General features: G+C 42.5%; 1 protein-coding gene across 5 annotated transcripts in view; it reads right to left on the bottom strand.

The window, feature by feature from the left end:
• Positions 1-7,276: 7,276 nt before the first annotated feature.
• uckl1b (uridine-cytidine kinase 1-like 1b) overlaps positions 7,277-20,110 on the bottom strand; it is a 58,553-nt gene continuing 45,719 nt past the window's right edge. For 4 of the 5 annotated variants that reach the window (XM_014134724.2, XM_014134720.2, XM_014134723.2 and 1 more), the window contains exons 9-15: positions 18,482-18,580; positions 11,556-11,649; positions 10,808-10,870; positions 10,339-10,461; positions 10,078-10,185; positions 9,086-9,242; positions 7,277-8,937 (exon numbers count right to left, since the gene is read on the bottom strand). In XM_014134724.2, the coding sequence (XP_013990199.1) occupies positions 8,858-8,937; positions 9,086-9,242; positions 10,078-10,185; positions 10,339-10,461; positions 10,808-10,870; positions 11,556-11,649; positions 18,482-18,580 (724 nt within the window). In that variant the 3' untranslated portion in view covers positions 7,277-8,857. Of the gene's footprint in view, positions 8,938-9,085; positions 9,243-9,587; positions 10,186-10,338; positions 10,462-10,807; positions 10,871-11,555; positions 11,650-18,481; positions 18,581-20,110 lie in introns of those variants that run through there. The other variant, XR_006758502.1, reaches the window with a different exon arrangement.

Below are 20,110 nucleotides of genomic sequence, written 5' to 3'. Positions count from 1 at the left end.
GATCTGATCTGACCAGACCTGACCAGACCTGACCAGACCTGACCAGACCAGACCTGACCTGACCTGACCAGACCTGACCGGACCTGACCTGACCTGACCTGACCAGACCTGACCTGACCAGACCTGACCAGACCTGACCTGATCTGACCAGACCTGACCAGACCTGACCTGACCAGACCTGACCTGACCTGACCTGACCTGACCTGACCTGACCTGACCTGACCTTACCTGACCAGACCTGACCAGACCTAACCAGTCCTGACCTGACCTGACCAGACCTGACCAGACCTGACCTGACCTGACCAGACCTGATCTGACCAGACCTGACCTGACCTGACCAGACCAGACCTGACCAGACCTGACCAGACCCGATCTGACCAGATCAGACCTGACCAGACCTGACCTGACCTGACCAGACCAGACCTAACCTGACCTGACCAGACCTGACCTAACCAGACCTGACCAGACCTGACCAGACCTGACCTGACCAGACCTGACCTGACCAGACCTGACCTAACCAGACCTGACCTAACCAGACCTGACCAGACCAGACCTGACCAGACCTAACCTAACCAGACCTGACCAGACCTGACCTGACCTGACCAGACCTAACCTATCCAGACCAGACCTGACCAGACCTGACCTAACCAGACCTGACCAGACCTGACCAGACCTGACCTGACCAGACCAGACCTGACCTAACCAGACCTGACCAGACCTGACCAGACCTGACCTAACCAGACCTGACCTAACCAGACCTGACCAGACCAGACCTGACCAGACCTAACCTAACCAGACCTGACCAGACCTGACCAGACCTGATTTGACCTGACCTGACCAGACCTGACCAGACCTGACCTGACCAGACCTGACCTGACCTGACCTGACCTGACCAGACCTGACCTAACCAGACCTGACGAGACCAGACCTGACCTAACCAGACCTGACCAGACCTGACCTAACCAGACCTAACCTGACCTGACCAGACCTGACCAGACCTGACCTGACCTGACCAGACCTGACCTGACCAGACCTGACCTGACCTGACCTGAACAGGCCTGACCTGACCAGACCTGACCAGACCTGACCAGACCTGACCTGACCAGACCTGACCAGACCTGACCTGACCAGACCTGACCAGACCAGACCTGACCTGACCAGACCTGACCTGACCTGACCAAACTAGACATGACCTGACCTGACTGGACCAGACCTGACCAGACCTGACCTGACCTGACCTGACCAGACCTGACCTGATCTCTTTTGGAGAGATTGGAAACCCAAATTGGTCTACATGGACAAGTTCTGGCCTGGTTTAGGTCTTATCTGTCGGAAAGATATCAGTTTGTCTCTGTGAATGGTTTGTCCTCTGACAAATCAACTGTAAATTTCGGTGTTCCTCAAGGTTCCGTTTTAGGACCACTATTGTTTTCACTATATATTTTACCTCTTGGGGATGTCATTCGAAAACATAATGTTAAATTTCACTGCTATGCGGATGACACACAGCTGTACATTTCAATGAAACATGGTGAAGCCCCAAAATTGCCCTCGCTAGAAGCCTGTGTCTCAGACATAAGGAAGTGGATGGCTGCAAACTTTCTACTCTTAAACTCGGACAAAACAGAGATGCTTGTTCTAGGTCCCAAGAAACAAAGAGATCTTCTGTTGAATCTGACAATTAATCTGGATGGTTGTACAGTCGTCTCAAATAAAACTGTGAAGGACCTCGGCGTTACTCTGGACCCTGATCTCTCTTTTGAAGAACATATCAAGACTGTTTCAAGGACAGCTTTTTTCCATCTACATAACATTGCAAAAATCAGAAACTTTCTGTCCAAAAATGACGCAGAAAAATTAATCCATGCCTTTGTTACTTCTAGGTTGGACTACTGCAATGCTCTACTTTCCGGCTACCCGGATAAAGCACTTAATAAACTTCAGTTAGTGCTAAATACGGCTGCTAGAATCCTGACTAGAACCAAAAAATTTGATCATATTACTCCAGTGCTAGCCTCCCTACACTGGCTTCCTGTTAAGGCAAGGGCTGATTTCAAGGTTTTACTGCTAACCTACAAAGCATTACATGGGCTTGCTCCTACCTATCTTTCCGATTTGGTCCTGCCGTACATACCTACACGTACGCTACGGTCACAAGACGTGGGCCTCCTAATTGTTCCTAGAATTTCTAAGCAAACAGCTGGAGGCAGGGCTTTCTCCTATAGAGCTCCATTTTTATGGAATAGTCTGCCTACCCATGTGAGAGACGCAGACTCAGTCTCAACCTTTAAGTCTTTACTGAAGACACATCTCTTCAGTAGGTCCTATGATTAAGTGTAGTCTGGCCCAGGGGTGTGAAGGTGAACGGAAAGGCTGGAGCAACGAACCGCCCTTGCTGTCTCTGCCTGGCCGGTTTCCCCTCTTTCCACTGGGATTCTCTGCCTCTACCCCTATTACGGGGCTGAGTCACTGGCTTACTGGTGTTCTTCCATGCAGTCCCTGGGAGGGGTGCGTCACTTGAGTGGGTTGAGTCACTGACGTGGTCTTCCTGTCTGGGTTGGTGCCCCCCCTTGGGCTGTGCCGTGGCAGAGATCTTTGTGGGCTATACTCGGCCTTGTCCCGGGATGGTATGTTGGTGGTTGGAGATATCCCTCCAGTGGTGTGGAGGCTGTGCTTTGGCATAGTGGGTGGGGTTATATCCTACCTGTTTGGCCCTGTCCGGGGGTTTCATCGGATGGGGCCACAGTATCTCCTGACCCCTCCTGTCTCAGCCTCCAGTATTTATGCTGCAGTAGTTTATGTGTCGGGGGGCTAGGGTCAGTCTGTTACATCTGGAGTATTTCTCTTGTCTTTTCCGGTGTCCTGTGTGAATTTTAAATATGCTCTCTCTAATTCTCTCTCTTTCTTTCTTTCTCTCTCTCGGAGGACCTGAGCCCTAGGACCATGCCTCAGGACTACCTGGCTTGATGACTCCTTGCTGTCCCCAGTTCACCTGGCCGTGCTGCTGCTCCAGTTCCAACTGTTCTGCCTGCAGCTATGGAACCCTGACCTGTTCACCGGACGTGCTACCTGTCCCAGACCTGTTGTCCCAGACCTGCTGGAACCCTGACCTATTCACCGGACGTGCTACCTGTCCCAGACCTGCTGTTTTCAACTCTCTAGAGACAGCAGGAGCGGTAGAGATACTCTCATTATCGGCTATGAAAAAGCCAACTGACACTTACTCTTGTGTTACTGACTTGTTGCACCCTTGACAACTACTATGATTATTATTATTTGACAATGCTGGTCATTTATGAACATTTGAACATCTAGGCCATGTGCTGTTATAATCTCCACCCGGCACAGCCAGAAGAGGACTGGCCACCCCTCATAGCCTGGTTCCTCTCTAGGTTTCTTCCTAGGTTTTGGCCTTTCTAGGGAGTTTTTCCTAGCCACCGTGCTTCTACACCTGCATTGCTTGCTGTTTGGGGTTTTAGGCTGGGTTTCTGTACATCACTTTGAGATATCAGCTGATGTAAGAAGGGCTATATAAATACATTTGATTTGATTTGATCTGACCAGACCTGACCTGACCAGACCTGACCGGACCAGACCTGACCTGACCTGATCTGACCAGACCTGACCAGACCAGACCTGACCTGACCAGACCTGACCTGATCAGACCTGACCAGACCTGACCAGACCAGACCTGACCTAACCAGACCTGACCAGACCTGACCTGACCAGACCAGACCAGACCTGACCTGACCAGACCTAACCTGACCAGAGCTGACCAGACCTGACCAGACCAGACCTGACCTGACCTAACCAGACCTGACCAGACCTGACCTGATCAGACCTGACCAGACCTGACCAGACCAGACCTGACCTAACCAGACCTGACCAGACCTGACCTGACCAGACCAGACCAGACCTGACCTGACCTGACCAGACCTGACCTGACCAGAGCTGACCAGACCTGACCAGACCAGACCTGACCTGACCAGACCAGACCTGACCTGATCTGATCTGACCTGACCTGACCAGACCTGACCAGAGCTGACCAGACCTGACCAGACCAGACCTGACCTGACCAGACCAGACCTGACCTGATCTGACCAGACCTGACCAGACCTGACCAGACCTGACCTGACCAGACCTGACCTGACCAGACCTGACCAGACCTGACCTGATCAGACCTGACCAGACCTGACCTGACCTGACCAGACCTGACCTGACCAGACCTGACCTGACCTGACCTGACCAGACCTGACCTGACCGCCATCACAAAGGGTTCCCGTGTGGCGCAGAGATCTAAGGCACTGCATCTCAGTGCAGGAGGCATCCCTACAGTCCCTGGTTTGATTCCAGGCTGTATCACATCTGGGTGTGATTGGGAGTCCCATAGGTTGACGCACAATTGGCCCAGTGTCATCTGGGGTAGGCCGTCATTGTAAATAAGAATTTGTTTTTAACTAACTTGCCTAGTTAAATATAAATAAATAATAGTCATAACATATGTCCTAGTTTCAATCTGACCTTTGACCCCTCTGAAAGAGATCCCTGGTGTCATCTGGGGGTCAACATCTTCAGCTCGGATCAAGTGACGCTACAAATAAACTAATCAAGCATTTAGTTGGGCGGTGTATACCATGGATATCCTGTACATACGAATAACAAAACTTGAAACTTGTGTTGTTTTAAAAGAGTATGGAAATCAGTGCATCACTACTCTGGCTGTAAATCCACAGATTTGTTTGTTTCCTGAACTCACCTGTACATTTTTATGTTTCCATTTTTTAAATATGAAACAGCTATTTTCAACCTGTTATTTATATTTGTATCAATTATTTGTAAAATTATTAATTTAAATGTGTAATTTAGCTGAACTGTTGGTGCCAGTTCTGCTTCAACAACCACATTCGCCTCCTGTCCATTGTCACTCACTCAGATTAGTGGGGATACGACTCCCTCTAGAGGTGTAAAGGACAATGTACATCTAGTCGGTGGGGAGTAGAGCCTGGGTACAGTAAATGGATGGTGAAAATCAAAAGGAAACCATAAAGAACTTCAACTCAATCATCTAGAGAGGAAAGAGGTCAGAGCCCAAATTCTAGGTAATAATAAAAGAAGAAGAAACAACTTCATTTTTAGGCTATTTATGGTTTGATGCATACAGCTTTATTCGTTTTTTTGTCTCAAAAGAACGTACTTATAATGTGTTTTGGTAGATGCATTAAAACAATACATTTGTATTATAACATTAATAAACATTAGTAGATGTAAATTCTTACTGCTGCTGTCCCATGCATCATCTTGTTCTGGATCTGCTGTGATCCAGTCTGATCTGGTCTGGACCAGTCTGGGCCGGTCAAAGCACAGTAAAGACGTTGCTAGTTTTTCTGCTTCTCTTCGCAGTACTGGGCCAATGTGAGACAGTGTTTCATGGGCTGACGAACCTGAGATTGAGTCTAAAGTCACCATTCTCAAGTTGGACAGTCCTGGAAAGCACCGCTCCAGATACAGCCTTGGAGATGCATGGTCCAAACTAGGTTCAAACTGGGCTCTAGAAAACAGCCATGGTGGTGCATCTGGTCCAGTTGTAATAGGGATAAAATATGTTCTGTTAGTCTACATTTGAAACATTTTGAATTGCAGTAAGTCTTTGAGCTATTCAAATGAGACTTTTGATAGGCTTCTTCAGGTGTATACAGTCCTTCACACCTTTCAGGAGAAGGAAATCTACTGACAGACAGACCAACACACAGGCAGACATTACCATTGGTATATGTCTCTATTACGCAGAGACATTTTGTATTGGAGGAGAAAGGAGAGGTTGGAAGAGAGGCCCTGGGTCTTTGTACATTAAAACCACTCAGAGGACAAATTAAAGTATTGTCTGTTCAAGCCTAATGCACTCACTGGCTCTCACAACAACACAAACACAAGTCACCAAACCCTGGCCTGACCATGATAGGAGCGCGGTGTAAGTTACATCTGTGTTTTATTAACACACACATACATAGCCTACACACACCTTCATGAACACACAAAACACAAAAACAACACAGTAATAGATTCTTACCAAAACATTAGTAAATTCTTACTGCTGCTGTCCCATGCACCATCTTGTTCTGGATCTGCTCTGATCCAGTCTGATCTGCTCTAGACCAGTCTGATCTGGACGGGTCTGATCTGGTCTGGACGGGTCTGATCTGGTCTGGACCAGTCCGATCTGCTCTGATCCAGTCTGATCTGGTCTGGACCAGTCTGGGCCGGTCAAAGCACAGTAAAGACGTTGCTAGTTTTTCTGCTTCACTTCGCAGTACTGGGCCAATGTGAGACAGTGTTTCATGGGCTGACAAACCTGAGTTTGAGGACAAATTAAAGTCTTGTCTGTTCAAGCAGAAAAACACATACATAGCCTACACACACCTTCATGAACACACAAAACACACAAACAGAAAATACTCTATCCTCTTTGTCATTCTGGCTCTTTCCACCTTTCAAACTATTCAGAAATATCTAGGTGTATAAATAATTTACTTTCTAGGATGCATCAGCATTACTGAACACTGTCTCACAGACTCAGACTCTCACCGCACCACTTTAGCATTAGCCACCCAGATACAAACACCCTGCCAGCTAACACATTAACCAAACTAACAACAATCATACAAGTCAGTCTGTTTGTTTCCCCCTTGTGCGTTCCCTTTTATAGCAAAAGGAGAAACAAGGTAAGAGTGCCAAGTCAAGCCTGTAAGACGGCTTTGAGACTCCCCACTCCCCTACTTACCCACGTGGCAGTTCTTCTTACTCCTGGATCCCGACATCTACAGACTTCACTAGTAGTCACTATGCCTTACTCATCTCATAAATGTTTCATTCGCTTACTGTCCTGTCTTTTGAACTCGTCACAGCAAAAATCTGCACCTCCGAAGGGCAATGGTAAGCCTATACTTTGAGTATGAAATAAACCAGCAGGTTTGCGTTTGAATGCAAAGGCTAGAATGACACCAACAGGTTACAGTTGAAGACTGGAGACTAGATTCACAGGGTAGCTAGGAGGTCTTATAGCTACCCTGCTTCTGCATCTGTGATCTCATCAGGCTCCTGCACTGCCAGTGGGGACACAAAGCACCCGCCAAACACTCACACACACACACACACACACCTCTTTCCTGTTTGTGACTGGTGCTGGTTGTGATACATTTTCCATTACATCTCAATAGATGCTGTATGTTAATAACCTAGAATCTACACAAATAAATAATTACACAAGACATATTTCAGCTATAGTACTGATATGTATATGGTTTATTTTATTGTGGTCTGCAGAATCATGAAAAAAAGTTTTAAAAGCTCAGATCCAGCTTAAATTCAATTTAATTCCCATAAATTAATTTCAATGTAGACTAAAATTCAAAACCCATTCCATTTCAAACCCTCCAAAAACTGAATGATGTAGGCTAATTATAAGCCTATGCTACCTTTAAAATTCCCAAATGTAATAACCTGATTAGAAATAAAAGTGAATTTCATAAAGCTCTTAAATCTGTTCTATGAATAATATTAACCTACACAATGTTGCGCCATTTGTCAGACAGCCCTACCTTGCAACCCTGGTGTGGGAGTTTTACCTCTGCTGCAGAGGTGTCTTGGTGACTGTCCTCACGACCATGATCCATCTTTCCAGGGCACCACGGCAGCGCTCATTAGAACAGTAGACCTATTCTGAATTGTAAAACCTTTTTATTTTATAGCCCATTAGCCTACCGTTTAAGTCAGTGTCATCCTATATTTAACCCACCGCCGTCTTGGTGTCAGCGGTGGGTTAGTGATGAAAGTGATGGAAGATATCAAGGTTAGTTTCCATGAGAAGAGGACAACCACCATATCCTTCCTGTATATTTTCTCCGTCTCTCTCGTCTCTATGTTGCAGACAAAGCACAAATTAAATGTAGGCCTAGGTGGTGAAGCCTACGCCGATATCACTAGGACACATTTAGCATGACAACAACAGGTGTAAGGCCTCATTATGATAGGCAGCATAGGCCCAGAATCATACCCAGACAGAGGAACCTTCATGAATAAAGTGCTGATGTTTAAGGGCAATGAAAGTGGTCACGGCTAACCGAGCTGCGGGACATGGGTGGAGGAACCACTCACAGGTAGACTAGCAGGTAGATCAGGATGTGGGAGTATATTTAGGCCTTGTTGTGAAAAGAGGACTAAGTGTTAACATTTTGCAAGAGTGTGGTTTGGTCAGTAGCTACAAAGCAGAGAAGAGGAGAAACCAGAGAGTTAAAAAGTTACGCCTACACAATTTTCCGGTGAAGTGTTCCTTGAAAGAAAGCACTTTCTATGAGCAGAGAGAACAAACAATATGGCTGTGTATTTTTTGGATTGCATTCTGAAAGGTTAATTAAGCTCTGAGAAAGAAATAAAAAAGTGTGTTTTGCATTTAGCTCTTATTGAATGTTGTAATCCACAGTTAAAAAGATGAAGGTTTGGACCCTCAAAAAGCACAATTCAAACGACCAAAAATAGAATATTTTACAAACCAACATTCACATTAAAAAAGTACTACATTTTCTCTTACAACTGTCCCACAACTGCATTGGCATAAAACTCAAATAGAAATATACAAAAACTGGATGTATATAATGTATATATTAATTGTCCTTTGTTAATCTTTGACTCATTTTCTGTATCTCAGTGAAATTCACGGTGCTCTAGAACTCCAGGGTGTCTTCTTTGGTCCCCAGAATAAGGGGGTGTACGTAGCTGCCCAGTGGGGTGAAGAGCACATTCCTCAATCATCCTCCAAACGGCGCACCCCTGAATCATTCAAATGGGTCTACCAATTGTCCCGTCAGTAACTGGGCTCATCCATCTCCTCATCGCTCCATTCTGGGGGTGCGTCCGTGCCAAAGTACCGATCACCGAAATTTCCTTCACACAAGAGACAAACAACAACAGAGATTAGAGTTTGACGCAGAGCATGCGCACGCACGCACACACACACACACACACACACACACACACACACACACACACACACACACACACACAAACTTCCTTTCTCTCTCTCTTTTCTCACCTATGCCGGGTATGATGTGGAAGAGGTCGTTGACCTTCTTGTCGACGGCGGTGGTGATGATTTGGACCTGAGGGAAGGCGTAGGCCACAGAGTGAACCCCCATCTCAGCCATCAGCAGAGACACCAACAGAATCTTCTCCTCCTGGACATCATGGTCCTACACAAGACACACAGACAGACACGGAGAGAGATGCATCATCAGATTCCATCAGAACCACCTACCAGTAGGACTCGTATGGCCATCATGGCAGCAGCATCAGTACACACGGTGCAGTCCATCAGAATCACCTACCAGTAGGACTCGTATGGCCATCATGGCAGCAGCCTCAGTACACACGGTGCAGTCCATCAGAACCACCTACCAGTAGGACTCGTACGGCCATCATGCCAGCAGCATCAGTACACACGGTGCAGTCCATCAGAATCACCTACCAGTAGGACTCGTACGGCCATCATGGCAGCAGCCTCAGTACACACGGTGCAGTCCATCAGAATCACCTACCAGTAGGACTCGTACGGCCATCATGCCAGCAGCCTCAGTACACACGGTGCAGTCCATCAGAATCACCTACCAGTAGGACTCGTACGGCCATCATGCCAGCAGCCTCAGTACACACGGTGCAGTCCATCAGAATCACCTACCAGTAGGACTCGTACGGCCATCATGGCAGCAGCCTCAGTACACACGGTGCAGTCCATCAGAATCACCTACCAGTAGGACTCGTACGGCCATCATGGCAGCAGCCTCAGTACACACGGTGCAGTCCATCAGAATCACCTACCAGTAGGACTCGTACGGCCATCATGGCAGCAGCCTCAGTACACACGGTGCAGTCCATCAGAATCACCTACCAGTAGGACTCGTACGGCCATCATGGCAGCAGCCTCAGTACACACGGTGCAGTCCATCAGAATCACCTACCAGTAGGACTCGTACGGCCATCATGGCAGCAGCCTCAGTACACACGGTGCAGTCCATCAGAATCACCTACCAGTAGGACTCGTACGGCCATCATGGCAGCAGCCCCAGTAGACACGGTACAGTCCATCAGAATCACATGGTCCTCACCGATGTCCTTAGGCAGACGCAGGTAGTGCAGCTGAGAGGGAGGGAGGGGACAGGGAGGAAAGAGGGGATGAAGGGAAGAATGAAAGACAGACAAAAAGGCTATAACTATTCCTCCAACTTTTCCCTAGTCAGGTCCCGCGGTCCTACTCAAAGCTTCAAGCATGTGTGTTTTCCAGATCCATACCTCTGGTTCTCCTGTGTCCTGGTTGGTCTGGATGAGGATCTTACCGATGCGGACATCTTTACACACTGCCCGGAGAGCTGGCTCCATGGTCTCTCCCGCTCGCAGGATGGACACTCCAGTGATCTATTGAAAACCAGAAGAGAAACCAGGTTAATGGATTTATAACATACTGACTGACAACTGAGTACAGTACATTTAAGAACAAGAACTTGATAGCAGTAATACTATACTGTTCATCATGACAAGACTGGCTGATAAATACACAGGACTGAGTTAACATCTAACAACAGATGAAATATGCTATTATATAAAGCTAATTTGAATCACACAGATTGAGTTTTCTGATCAGAGGGAACTAGACGGCTGAAATGGAGAGATAGAAACAAGTGAATAGGAAGGAGAAAGTGAGAGAGAGAAAGTGAGAGATGGATAGAAAAACAGGCAGGAAGAAAAAGAAAGCTCAACTCACCCTCTTCCCGTGGAAAGTCCTGCCTTCATAGTCCTCTCCCTGCGGTGTTTGAACTATATGTCTCTGTGGAAAGAGAGAGAGAGAGAGAGAGAGAGAGAGAGAGAGAGAGGAGGATGAACTTATGAGTACAGACCTCAAGACAACGAGCCCATGGTGCGTGTTCAGTTGGCCACATTTACATATACATTTTAGTCATTTAGCAGACGCTCTTATCCAGAGCGACTTACAGTAGTGAATGCATACATTTCATACATTTTTTTCTCCGTACCATTTTTTCCCCGGCCACACTAAACAATCAATAAAACACTTATTTACTCCAACAGCTCTAGCTGTAGTGGATGGTACATACACAGTGTACTGTAGTTGCTGTGCGATTCAAGTGATATGGTGTGTTTGTGCAGTCGCGGTATGTGTGTCTTTTTGGTTTTATAGTGAGAACTTTCCACTGCGGTGGATTGACAGTTTCCATACTCCAGAGGCCAGACTCTCTTTTTCGCTCTCTCTCTCTTCTTTTTCTCTCTCTCGCACCATCTCGCAATCTTGACCTCTCATGCTCTTTCCATCTCTTACACTCTCTTTCCATCTTTCTTACCCCCATTTTTCCATCACTCAATTCTTCTCCCTCTATCTTTTCATCTCTTTCTAAATGAAACTACATTCAAATACGCTCTTTGGGTATGAACGTATGAACGTTAAGGTACAGTAGAACAGAGCAGCCTCTATCTCTCTGTCTCTCTGTCATACGTACCTCTGAGGGAAGAAAGGAAAGCGCTCGTTCAATCAGCAGACGCATCAGTCTCTTCGAGTAGAAGATGAACTCATCCCTGCTTGTCTCTTTGTTTCTGGGCAGAAGAAGTAGGACAGTCAGGGACCAGACAGATAAAAGACAGCCAGGGGCCAGACAGATAAAAGACAGCCAGGGGCCAGACAGATAAAAGACAGCCAGGGGCCAGACAGATAAAAGACAGCCAGGGTCCAGACAGATAAAAGACAGCCAGGGTCCAGACAGATAAAAGACAGTCAGGGACAGTCAGGGTCCAGACAGATAAAAGACAGCCAGGGTCCAGACAGATAAAAGACAGCCAGGGGCCAGACAGATAAAAGACAGCCAGGGTCCAGACAGATAAAAGACAGCCAGGGTCCAGACAGATAAAAGACAGCCAGGGGCCAGACAGATAAAAGACAGCCAGGGTCCAGACAGATAAAAGACAGTCAGGGGGACAGTCAGGGTCCAGACAGATAAAAGACAGCCAGGGGCCAGACAGATAAAAGACAGCCAGGGTCCAGACAGATAAAAGACAGCCAGGGTCCAGACAGATAAAAGACAGTCAGGGGCCAGACAGATAAAAGACAGCCAGGGTCCAGACAGATAAAAGACAGTCAGGGGCCAGACAGATAAAAGACAGTCAGGGGCCAGACAGATAAAAGACAGTCAGGGACCAGACAGATAAAAGACAGTCAGGGACCAGACAGATAAAAGACAGTCAGGGACCAGACAGATAAAAGACAGTCAGGGGCCAGACAGATAAAAGACAGTCAGGGACCAGACAGATAAAAGACAGCCAGGGACCAGACAGATAAAATAGACACTATGGGTCATGTATTCGCACTCAACCCACATTGTGGAAGTGAATGTTTGCTACAGTATGTTTATGCTCTGACCTACCTGTGTCATTATCTGACTCTAGATCAGTTAGTAGGTTTACTGAGTAGTGTGTAGTGCAGTGGTTATTACTGATACCTGATGATGGTGCGCATCCCCTGACCTGGGCTGTGTTAGTAAAATACCTGACTAGTATTATAGTGGGTTGTTCTACATTAGTTCTAGAGGTAGTTATACTAGTAGTATAGTGGGTTGTTCTACATTAGTTCTAGAGGTAGTTATACTAGTATTATAGTGGGTTGTTCTACATTAGTTCTAGAGGTAGTTATACTAGTAGTATAGTGGGTTGTTCTACATTAGTTCTAGAGGTAGTTATACTAGTATTATAGTGGGTTGTTCTACATTAGTTCTAGAGGTAGTTATACTAGTATTATAGTGGGTTGTTCTACATTAGTTCTAGAGGTAGTTATACTAGTAGTATAGTGGGTTGTTCTACATTAGTTCTAGAGGTAGTTATACTAGTAGTATAGTGGGTTGTTCTACATTAGTTCTAGAGGTAGTTATACTAGTATTATAGTGGGTTGTTCTACATTAGTTCTAGAGGTAGTTATACTAGTATTATAGTGGGTTGTTCTACATTAGTTCTAGAGGTAGTTATACTAGTATTATAGTGGGTTGTTCTACATTAGTTCTAGAGGTAGTAGTTATACTAGTATTATAGTGGGTTGTTCTACATTAGTTCTAGAGGTAGTAGTTATACTAGTAGTATAGTGGGTTGTTCTACATTAGTTCTAGAGGTAGTTATACTAGTATTATAGTGGGTTGTTCTACATTAGTTCTAGAGGTAGTAGTTATACTAGTAGTATAGTGGGTTGTTCTACATTAGTTCTAGAGGTAGTTATACTAGTAGTATAGTGGGTTGTTCTACATTAGTTCTAGAGGTAGTTATACTAGTAGTATAGTGGGTTGTTCTACATTAGTTCTAGAGGTAGTTATACTAGTAGTATAGTGGGTTGTTCTACATTAGTTCTAGAGGTAGTTATACTAGTATTATAGTGGGTTGTTCTACATTAGTTCTAGAGGTAGTTATACTAGTAGTATAGTGGGTTGTTCTACATTAGTTCTAGAGGTAGTTATACTAGTATTATAGTGGGTTGTTCTACATTAGTTCTAGAGGTAGTTATACTAGTAGTATAGTGGGTTGTTCTACATTAGTTCTAGAGGTAGTTATACTAGTAGTATAGTGGGTTGTTCTACATTAGTTCTAGAGGTAGTTATACTAGTATTATAGTGGGTTGTTCTACATTAGTTCTAGGGGTAGTTATACTAGTAGTATAGTGGGTTGTTCTACATTAGTTCTAGAGGTAGTTATACTAGTATTATAGTGGGTTGTTCTACATTAGTTCTAGAGGTAGTTATACTAGTAGTATAGTGGGTTGTTCTACATTAGTTCTAGAGGTAGTTATACTAGTATTATAGTGGGTTGTTCTACATTAGTTCTAGAGGTAGTTATACTAGTATTATAGTGGGTTGTTCTACATTAGTTCTAGAGGTAGTTATACTAGTAGTATAGTGGGTTGTTCTACATTAGTTCTAGAGGTAGTTATACTAGTATTATAGTGGGTTGTTCTACATTAGTTCTAGAGGTAGTTATACTAGTAGTATAGTGGGTTGTTCTACATTAGTTCTAGAGGTAGTTATACTAGTATTATAGTGGGTTGTTCTACATTAGTTCTAGAGGTAGTTATACTAGTATTATAGTGGGTTGTTCTACATTAGTTCTAGAGGTAGTTATACTAGTAGTATAGTGGGTTGTTCTACATTAGTTCTAGAGGTAGTTATACTAGTAGTATAGTGGGTTGTTCTACATTAGTTCTAGAGGTAGTTATACTAGTATTATAGTGGGTTGTTCTACATTAGTTCTAGAGGTAGTTATACTAGTAGTATAGTGGGTTGTTCTACATTAGTTCTAGAGGTAGTTATACTAGTAGTATAGTGGGTTGTTCTACATTAGTTCTAGAGGTAGTTATACTAGTATTATAGTGGGTTGTTCTACATTAGTTCTAGAGGTAGTTATACTAGTAGTATAGTGGGTTGTTCTACATTAGTTCTAGAGGTAGTTATACTAGTATTATAGTGGGTTGTTCTACATTAGTTCTAGAGGTAGTTATACTAGTAGTATAGTGGGTTGTTCTACATTAGTTCTAGAGGTAGTTATACTAGTATTATAGTGGGTTGTTCTACATTAGTTCTAGAGGTAGTTATACTAGTAGTATAGTGGGTTGTTCTACATTAGTTCTAGAGGTAGTTATACTAGTATTATAGTGGGTTGTTCTACATTAGTTCTAGAGGTAGTTATACTAGTAGTATAGTGGGTTGTTCTACATTAGTTCTAGAGGTAGTTATACTAGTAGTATAGTGGGTTGTTCTACATTAGTTCTAGAGGTAGTTATACTAGTATTATAGTGGGTTGTTCTACATTAGTTCTAGAGGTAGTTATACTAGTATTATAGTGGGTTGTTCTACATTAGTTCTAGAGGTAGTTATACTAGTATTATAGTGGGTTGTTCTACATTAGTTCTAGAGGTAGTTATACTAGTATTATAGTGGGTTGTTCTACATTAGTTCTAGAGGTAGTTATACTAGTATTATAGTGGGTTGTTCTACATTAGTTCTAGAGGTAGTTATACTAGTAGTATAGTGGGTTGTTCTACATTAGTTCTAGAGGTAGTTATACTAGTAGTATAGTGGGTTGTTCTACATTAGTTCTAGAGGTAGTTATACTAGTATTATAGTGGGTTGTTCTACATTAGTTCTAGAGGTAGTTATACTAGTAGTATAGTGGGTTGTTCTACATTAGTTCTAGAGGTAGTTATACTAGTATTATAGTGGGTTGTTCTACATTAGTTCTAGAGGTAGTTATACTAGTATTATAGTGGGTTGTTCTACATTAGTTCTAGAGGTAGTTATACTAGTAGTATAGTGGGTTGTTCTACATTAGTTCTAGAGGTAGTTATACTAGTATTATAGTGGGTTGTTCTACATTAGTTCTAGAGGTAGTTATACTAGTAGTATAGTGGGTTGTTCTACATTAGTTCTAGAGGTAGTTATACTAGTAGTATAGTGGGTTGTTCTACATTAGTTCTAGAGGTAGTTATACTAGTATTATAGTGGGTTGTTCTACATTAGTTCTAGAGGTAGTTATACTAGTATTATAGTGGGTTGTTCTACATTAGTTCTAGAGGTAGTTATACTAGTATTATAGTGGGTTGTTCTACATTAGTTCTAGAGGTAGTTATACTAGTATTATAGTGGGTTGTTCTACATTAGTTCTAGAGGTAGTTATACTAGTAGTATAGTGGGTTGTTCTACATTAGTTCTAGAGGTAGTTATACTAGTATTATAGTGGGTTGTTCTACATTAGTTCTAGAGGTAGTTATACTAGTAGTATAGTGGGTTGTTCTACATTAGTTCTAGAGGTAGTAGTTATACTAGTATTATAGTGGGTTGTTCTACATTAGTTCTAGAGGTAGTTATACTAGTAGTATAGTGGGTTGTTCTACATTAGTTCTAGAGGTAGTTATACTAGTAGTATAGTGGGTTGTTCTACATTAGTTCTAGAGGTAGTTATACTAGTAGTATAGTGGGTTGTTCTACATTAGTTCTAGAGGTAGTTATACTAGTATTATAGTGGGTTGTTCTACATTAGTTCTAGAGGTAGTTATACTAGTAGTATAGTGGGTTGTTCTACATTAGTTCTAGAGGTAGTTATACTAGTATTATAGTGGGTTGTTCTACATTAGTTCTAGAGGTAGTTATACTAGTAGTATAGTGGGTTGTTCTACATTAGTTCTAGAGGTAGTTATACTAGTATTATAGTGGGTTGTTCTACATTAGTTCTAGAGGTAGTTATACTAGTAGTATAGTGGGTTGTTCTACATTAGTTCTAGAGGTAGTTATACTAGTATTATAGTGGGTTGTTCTACATTAGTTCTAGAGGTAGTTATACTAGTATTATAGTGGGTTGTTCTACATTAGTTCTAGAGGTAGTTATACTAGTATTATAGTGGGTTGTTCTACATTAGTTCTAGAGGTAGTTATACTAGTATTATAGTGGGTTGTTCTACATTAGTTCTAGAGGTAGTTATACTAGTAGTATAGTGGGTTGTTCTACATTAGTTCTAGAGGTAGTTATACTAGTATTATAGTGGGTTGTTCTACATTAGTTCTAGAGGTAGTTATACTAGTATTATAGTGGGTTGTTCTACATTAGTTCTAGAGGTAGTTATACTAGTAGTATAGTGGGTTGTTCTACATTAGTTCTAGAGGTAGTTATACTAGTATTATAGTGGGTTGTTCTACATTAGTTCTAGAGGTAGTTATACTAGTATTATAGTGGGTTGTTCTACATTAGTTCTAGAGGTAGTTATACTAGTATTATAGTGGGTTGTTCTACATTAGTTCTAGAGGTAGTTATACTAGTATTATAGTGGGTTGTTCTACATTAGTTCTAGAGGTAGTTATACTAGTAGTATAGTGGGTTGTTCTACATTAGTTCTAGAGGTAGTTATACTAGTATTATAGTGGGTTGTTCTACATTAGTTCTAGAGGTAGTTATACTAGTATTATAGTGGGTTGTTCTACATTAGTTCTAGAGGTAGTTATACTAGTATTATAGTGGGTTGTTCTACATTAGTTCTAGAGGTAGTTATACTAGTAGTATAGTGGGTTGTTCTACATTAGTTCTAGAGGTAGTTATACTAGTATTATAGTGGGTTGTTCTACATTAGTTCTAGAGGTAGTAGTTATACTAGTAGTATAGTGGGTTGTTCTACATTAGTTCTAGAGGTAGTTATACTAGTATTATAGTGGGTTGTTCTACATTAGTTCTAGAGGTAGTTATACTAGTAGTATAGTGGGTTGTTCTACATTAGTTCTAGAGGTAGTTATACTAGTATTATAGTGGGTTGTTCTACATTAGTTCTAGAGGTAGTTATACTAGTATTATAGTGGGTTGTTCTACATTAGTTCTAGAGGTAGTTATACTAGTATTATAGTGGGTTGTTCTACATTAGTTCTAGAGGTAGTTATACTAGTATTATAGTGGGTTGTTCTACATTAGTTCTAGAGGTAGTTATACTAGTATTATAGTGGGTTGTTCTACATTAGTTCTAGAGGTAGTTATACTAGTATTATAGTGGGTTGTTCTACATTAGTTCTAGAGGTAGTAGTTATACTAGTATTATAGTGGGTTGTTCTACATTAGTTCTAGAGGTAGTTATACTAGTATTATAGTGGGTTGTTCTACATTAGTTCTAGAGGTAGTTATACTAGTAGTATAGTGGGTTGTTCTACATTAGTTCTAGAGGTAGTTATACTAGTATTATAGTGGGTTGTTCTACATTAGTTCTAGAGGTAGTTATACTAGTAGTATAGTGGGTTGTTCTACATTAGTTCTAGAGGTAGTTATACTAGTATTATAGTGGGTTGTTCTACATTAGTTCTAGAGGTAGTTATACTAGTAGTATAGTGGGTTGTTCTACATTAGTTCTAGAGGTAGTTATACTAGTATTATAGTGGGTTGTTCTACATTAGTTCTAGAGGTAGTTATACTAGTAGTATAGTGGGTTGTTCTACATTAGTTCTAGAGGTAGTTATACTAGTAGTATAGTGGGTTGTTCTACATTAGTTCTAGAGGTAGTTATACTAGTAGTATAGTGGGTTGTTCTACATTAGTTCTAGAGGTAGTTATACTAGTATTATAGTGGGTTGTTCTACATTAGTTCTTGAGGTAGTTATACTAGTAGTATAGTGGGTTGTTCTACATTAGTTCTAGAGGTAGTTATACTAGTAGTATAGTGGGTTGTTCTACATTAGTTCTAGAGGTAGTTATACTAGTATTATAGTGGGTTGTTCTACATTAGTTCTTGAGGTAGTCGTTATACAGTATCCAGTGTGTATACAGTATCCAGTGTGTATACAGTATGCAGTGTGTATACAGTATCCAGTGTGTATACAGTATCCAGTGTGTATACAGTATCCAGTGTGTATACAGTATCCAGTGTGTATACCTTATTATGGTGTGCATGCCCCTGACCTGGGGCGTACTCTCCAGAACACTCAGGGTCTGGGGGAGGGGCTGGGCCTGGTGGGCAGAGGCAAGGGCCGCCCTGTAACCATAGCAACCAGGAAAAGAAAGGGCGGGTGGATGTAAGAGCACTGAATAGGCGGCAGGGTGCATACATACAGTCACAGGCTTGAAACACACGCATACAAAATAAGCAGACACCAGCGCACACACATACACATACACACACATATCTTAAACAGTATTCATCACACTGCTGTTAATATTGATTAGTGGGTAGTAGAATTCTAAAAAACACACAATAAAAACACACTAGATTAAAATAGGCAGAGCAGATACAGGTCAGTTAGCATCACTGAACGGAGACTGTACTGTCTGCCTTAGTGGGATTATACAACAGCTTTAAGAGACAATCACAGAGAGCGTTTGACGTTTTTAGCTACTGTTTTGGTCTCAGTGCAGTTAGATTCTACAGTGAGTGCTGAAAGACTAATTCATTCAACAACTAATTCATTCAACATTGATCAATGTGCAATAAATGAAAGTGAAACTAGTCAGGAAACGTTGGATCAAGTGTCCTCTGGTACTAATGGTGGTGTAAATACAGTGATTTGGTTCTGATTCATTTGAGACTCTCAACACGTAATCTGAGGAACATGAAGAAAGCCGTGTTCTCTTAATTGTTCTCTTTGTGTTGTTATAATCCCATGTGATTCATGGGATTACACACATACAAACACAAACACACGTTTTGTTCTTCTATCCTTGTGGGGATCTAAAATGAATTTCCATTCAAAATCCTATTTACCCTAATCCCTTCACACTAACCCTTATCCTTACCATAACCTTAACCCAAACCACTAACCCGTAACCCTAATTCTAACCCTAATTGTAACCCTAAACTTAAAATAGCCTTTGTCCTCATGGGGATGTGGAAAATGTCCCCATGAGAATGTTCTTTGTTTTACTATCCTTGTGGGGACTTTGGGTCATTTTAGGTCCCCACAAGGATAAAAGAACCAACCAACCCACACCCACACACCAACTCAAAGAAAGCCCAACTCCTCAATTCAGATCAACACAGGCTGATTCAAAGAAAAAACGATCAAACTAAGTTATGGACTAGAATCTGACTTTAAAACAATGAGTTCTGGGCTGCGTTCAGTACAAAGAAACGTAATGCAATATTCGACTAAATGGAAACAGTGCTGTTCTGAACAACCAGTTGAAAAACGGGGAGGGGTTGGGTTGTTGGTTGGGGAATGCTATCAGCTGCCCTTTAAATACGTCACTTATTGCTTCAAGCCACATCCCACCACACCCACCAAACGGAGCAAACGTCCCTCAAAGTCTGTTCAAGAAAGTTGAAGAGCACTTTGGGGAAACGTGTCGTTCAGTACAAGCGCAACGTTACGCAACGCAGCAAATGTTTAAGCAAACTGAACAAACCCCTGGTCTTGCCAAAGATTAGAATTGAGGTCATGCAAGCTTTGAGTTGAGTGATATGACATGAAATCCCCACACTCTTCTTAAGAAACAAAGACCACGCTGTCATACCATTTCACTCTCTAAAAACAAAACTCCTATGGGATACCGAACTTTAAAAGAAAGA

This window comes from Salmo salar, chromosome ssa13 (assembly GCF_905237065.1).
Source record: "Salmo salar chromosome ssa13, Ssal_v3.1, whole genome shotgun sequence".
Taxonomy (NCBI): domain Eukaryota; kingdom Metazoa; phylum Chordata; class Actinopteri; order Salmoniformes; family Salmonidae; genus Salmo; species Salmo salar.
Note: the sequence above shows the minus strand (reverse complement) of the source record. Positions and strands in the feature narration are given on the sequence as shown.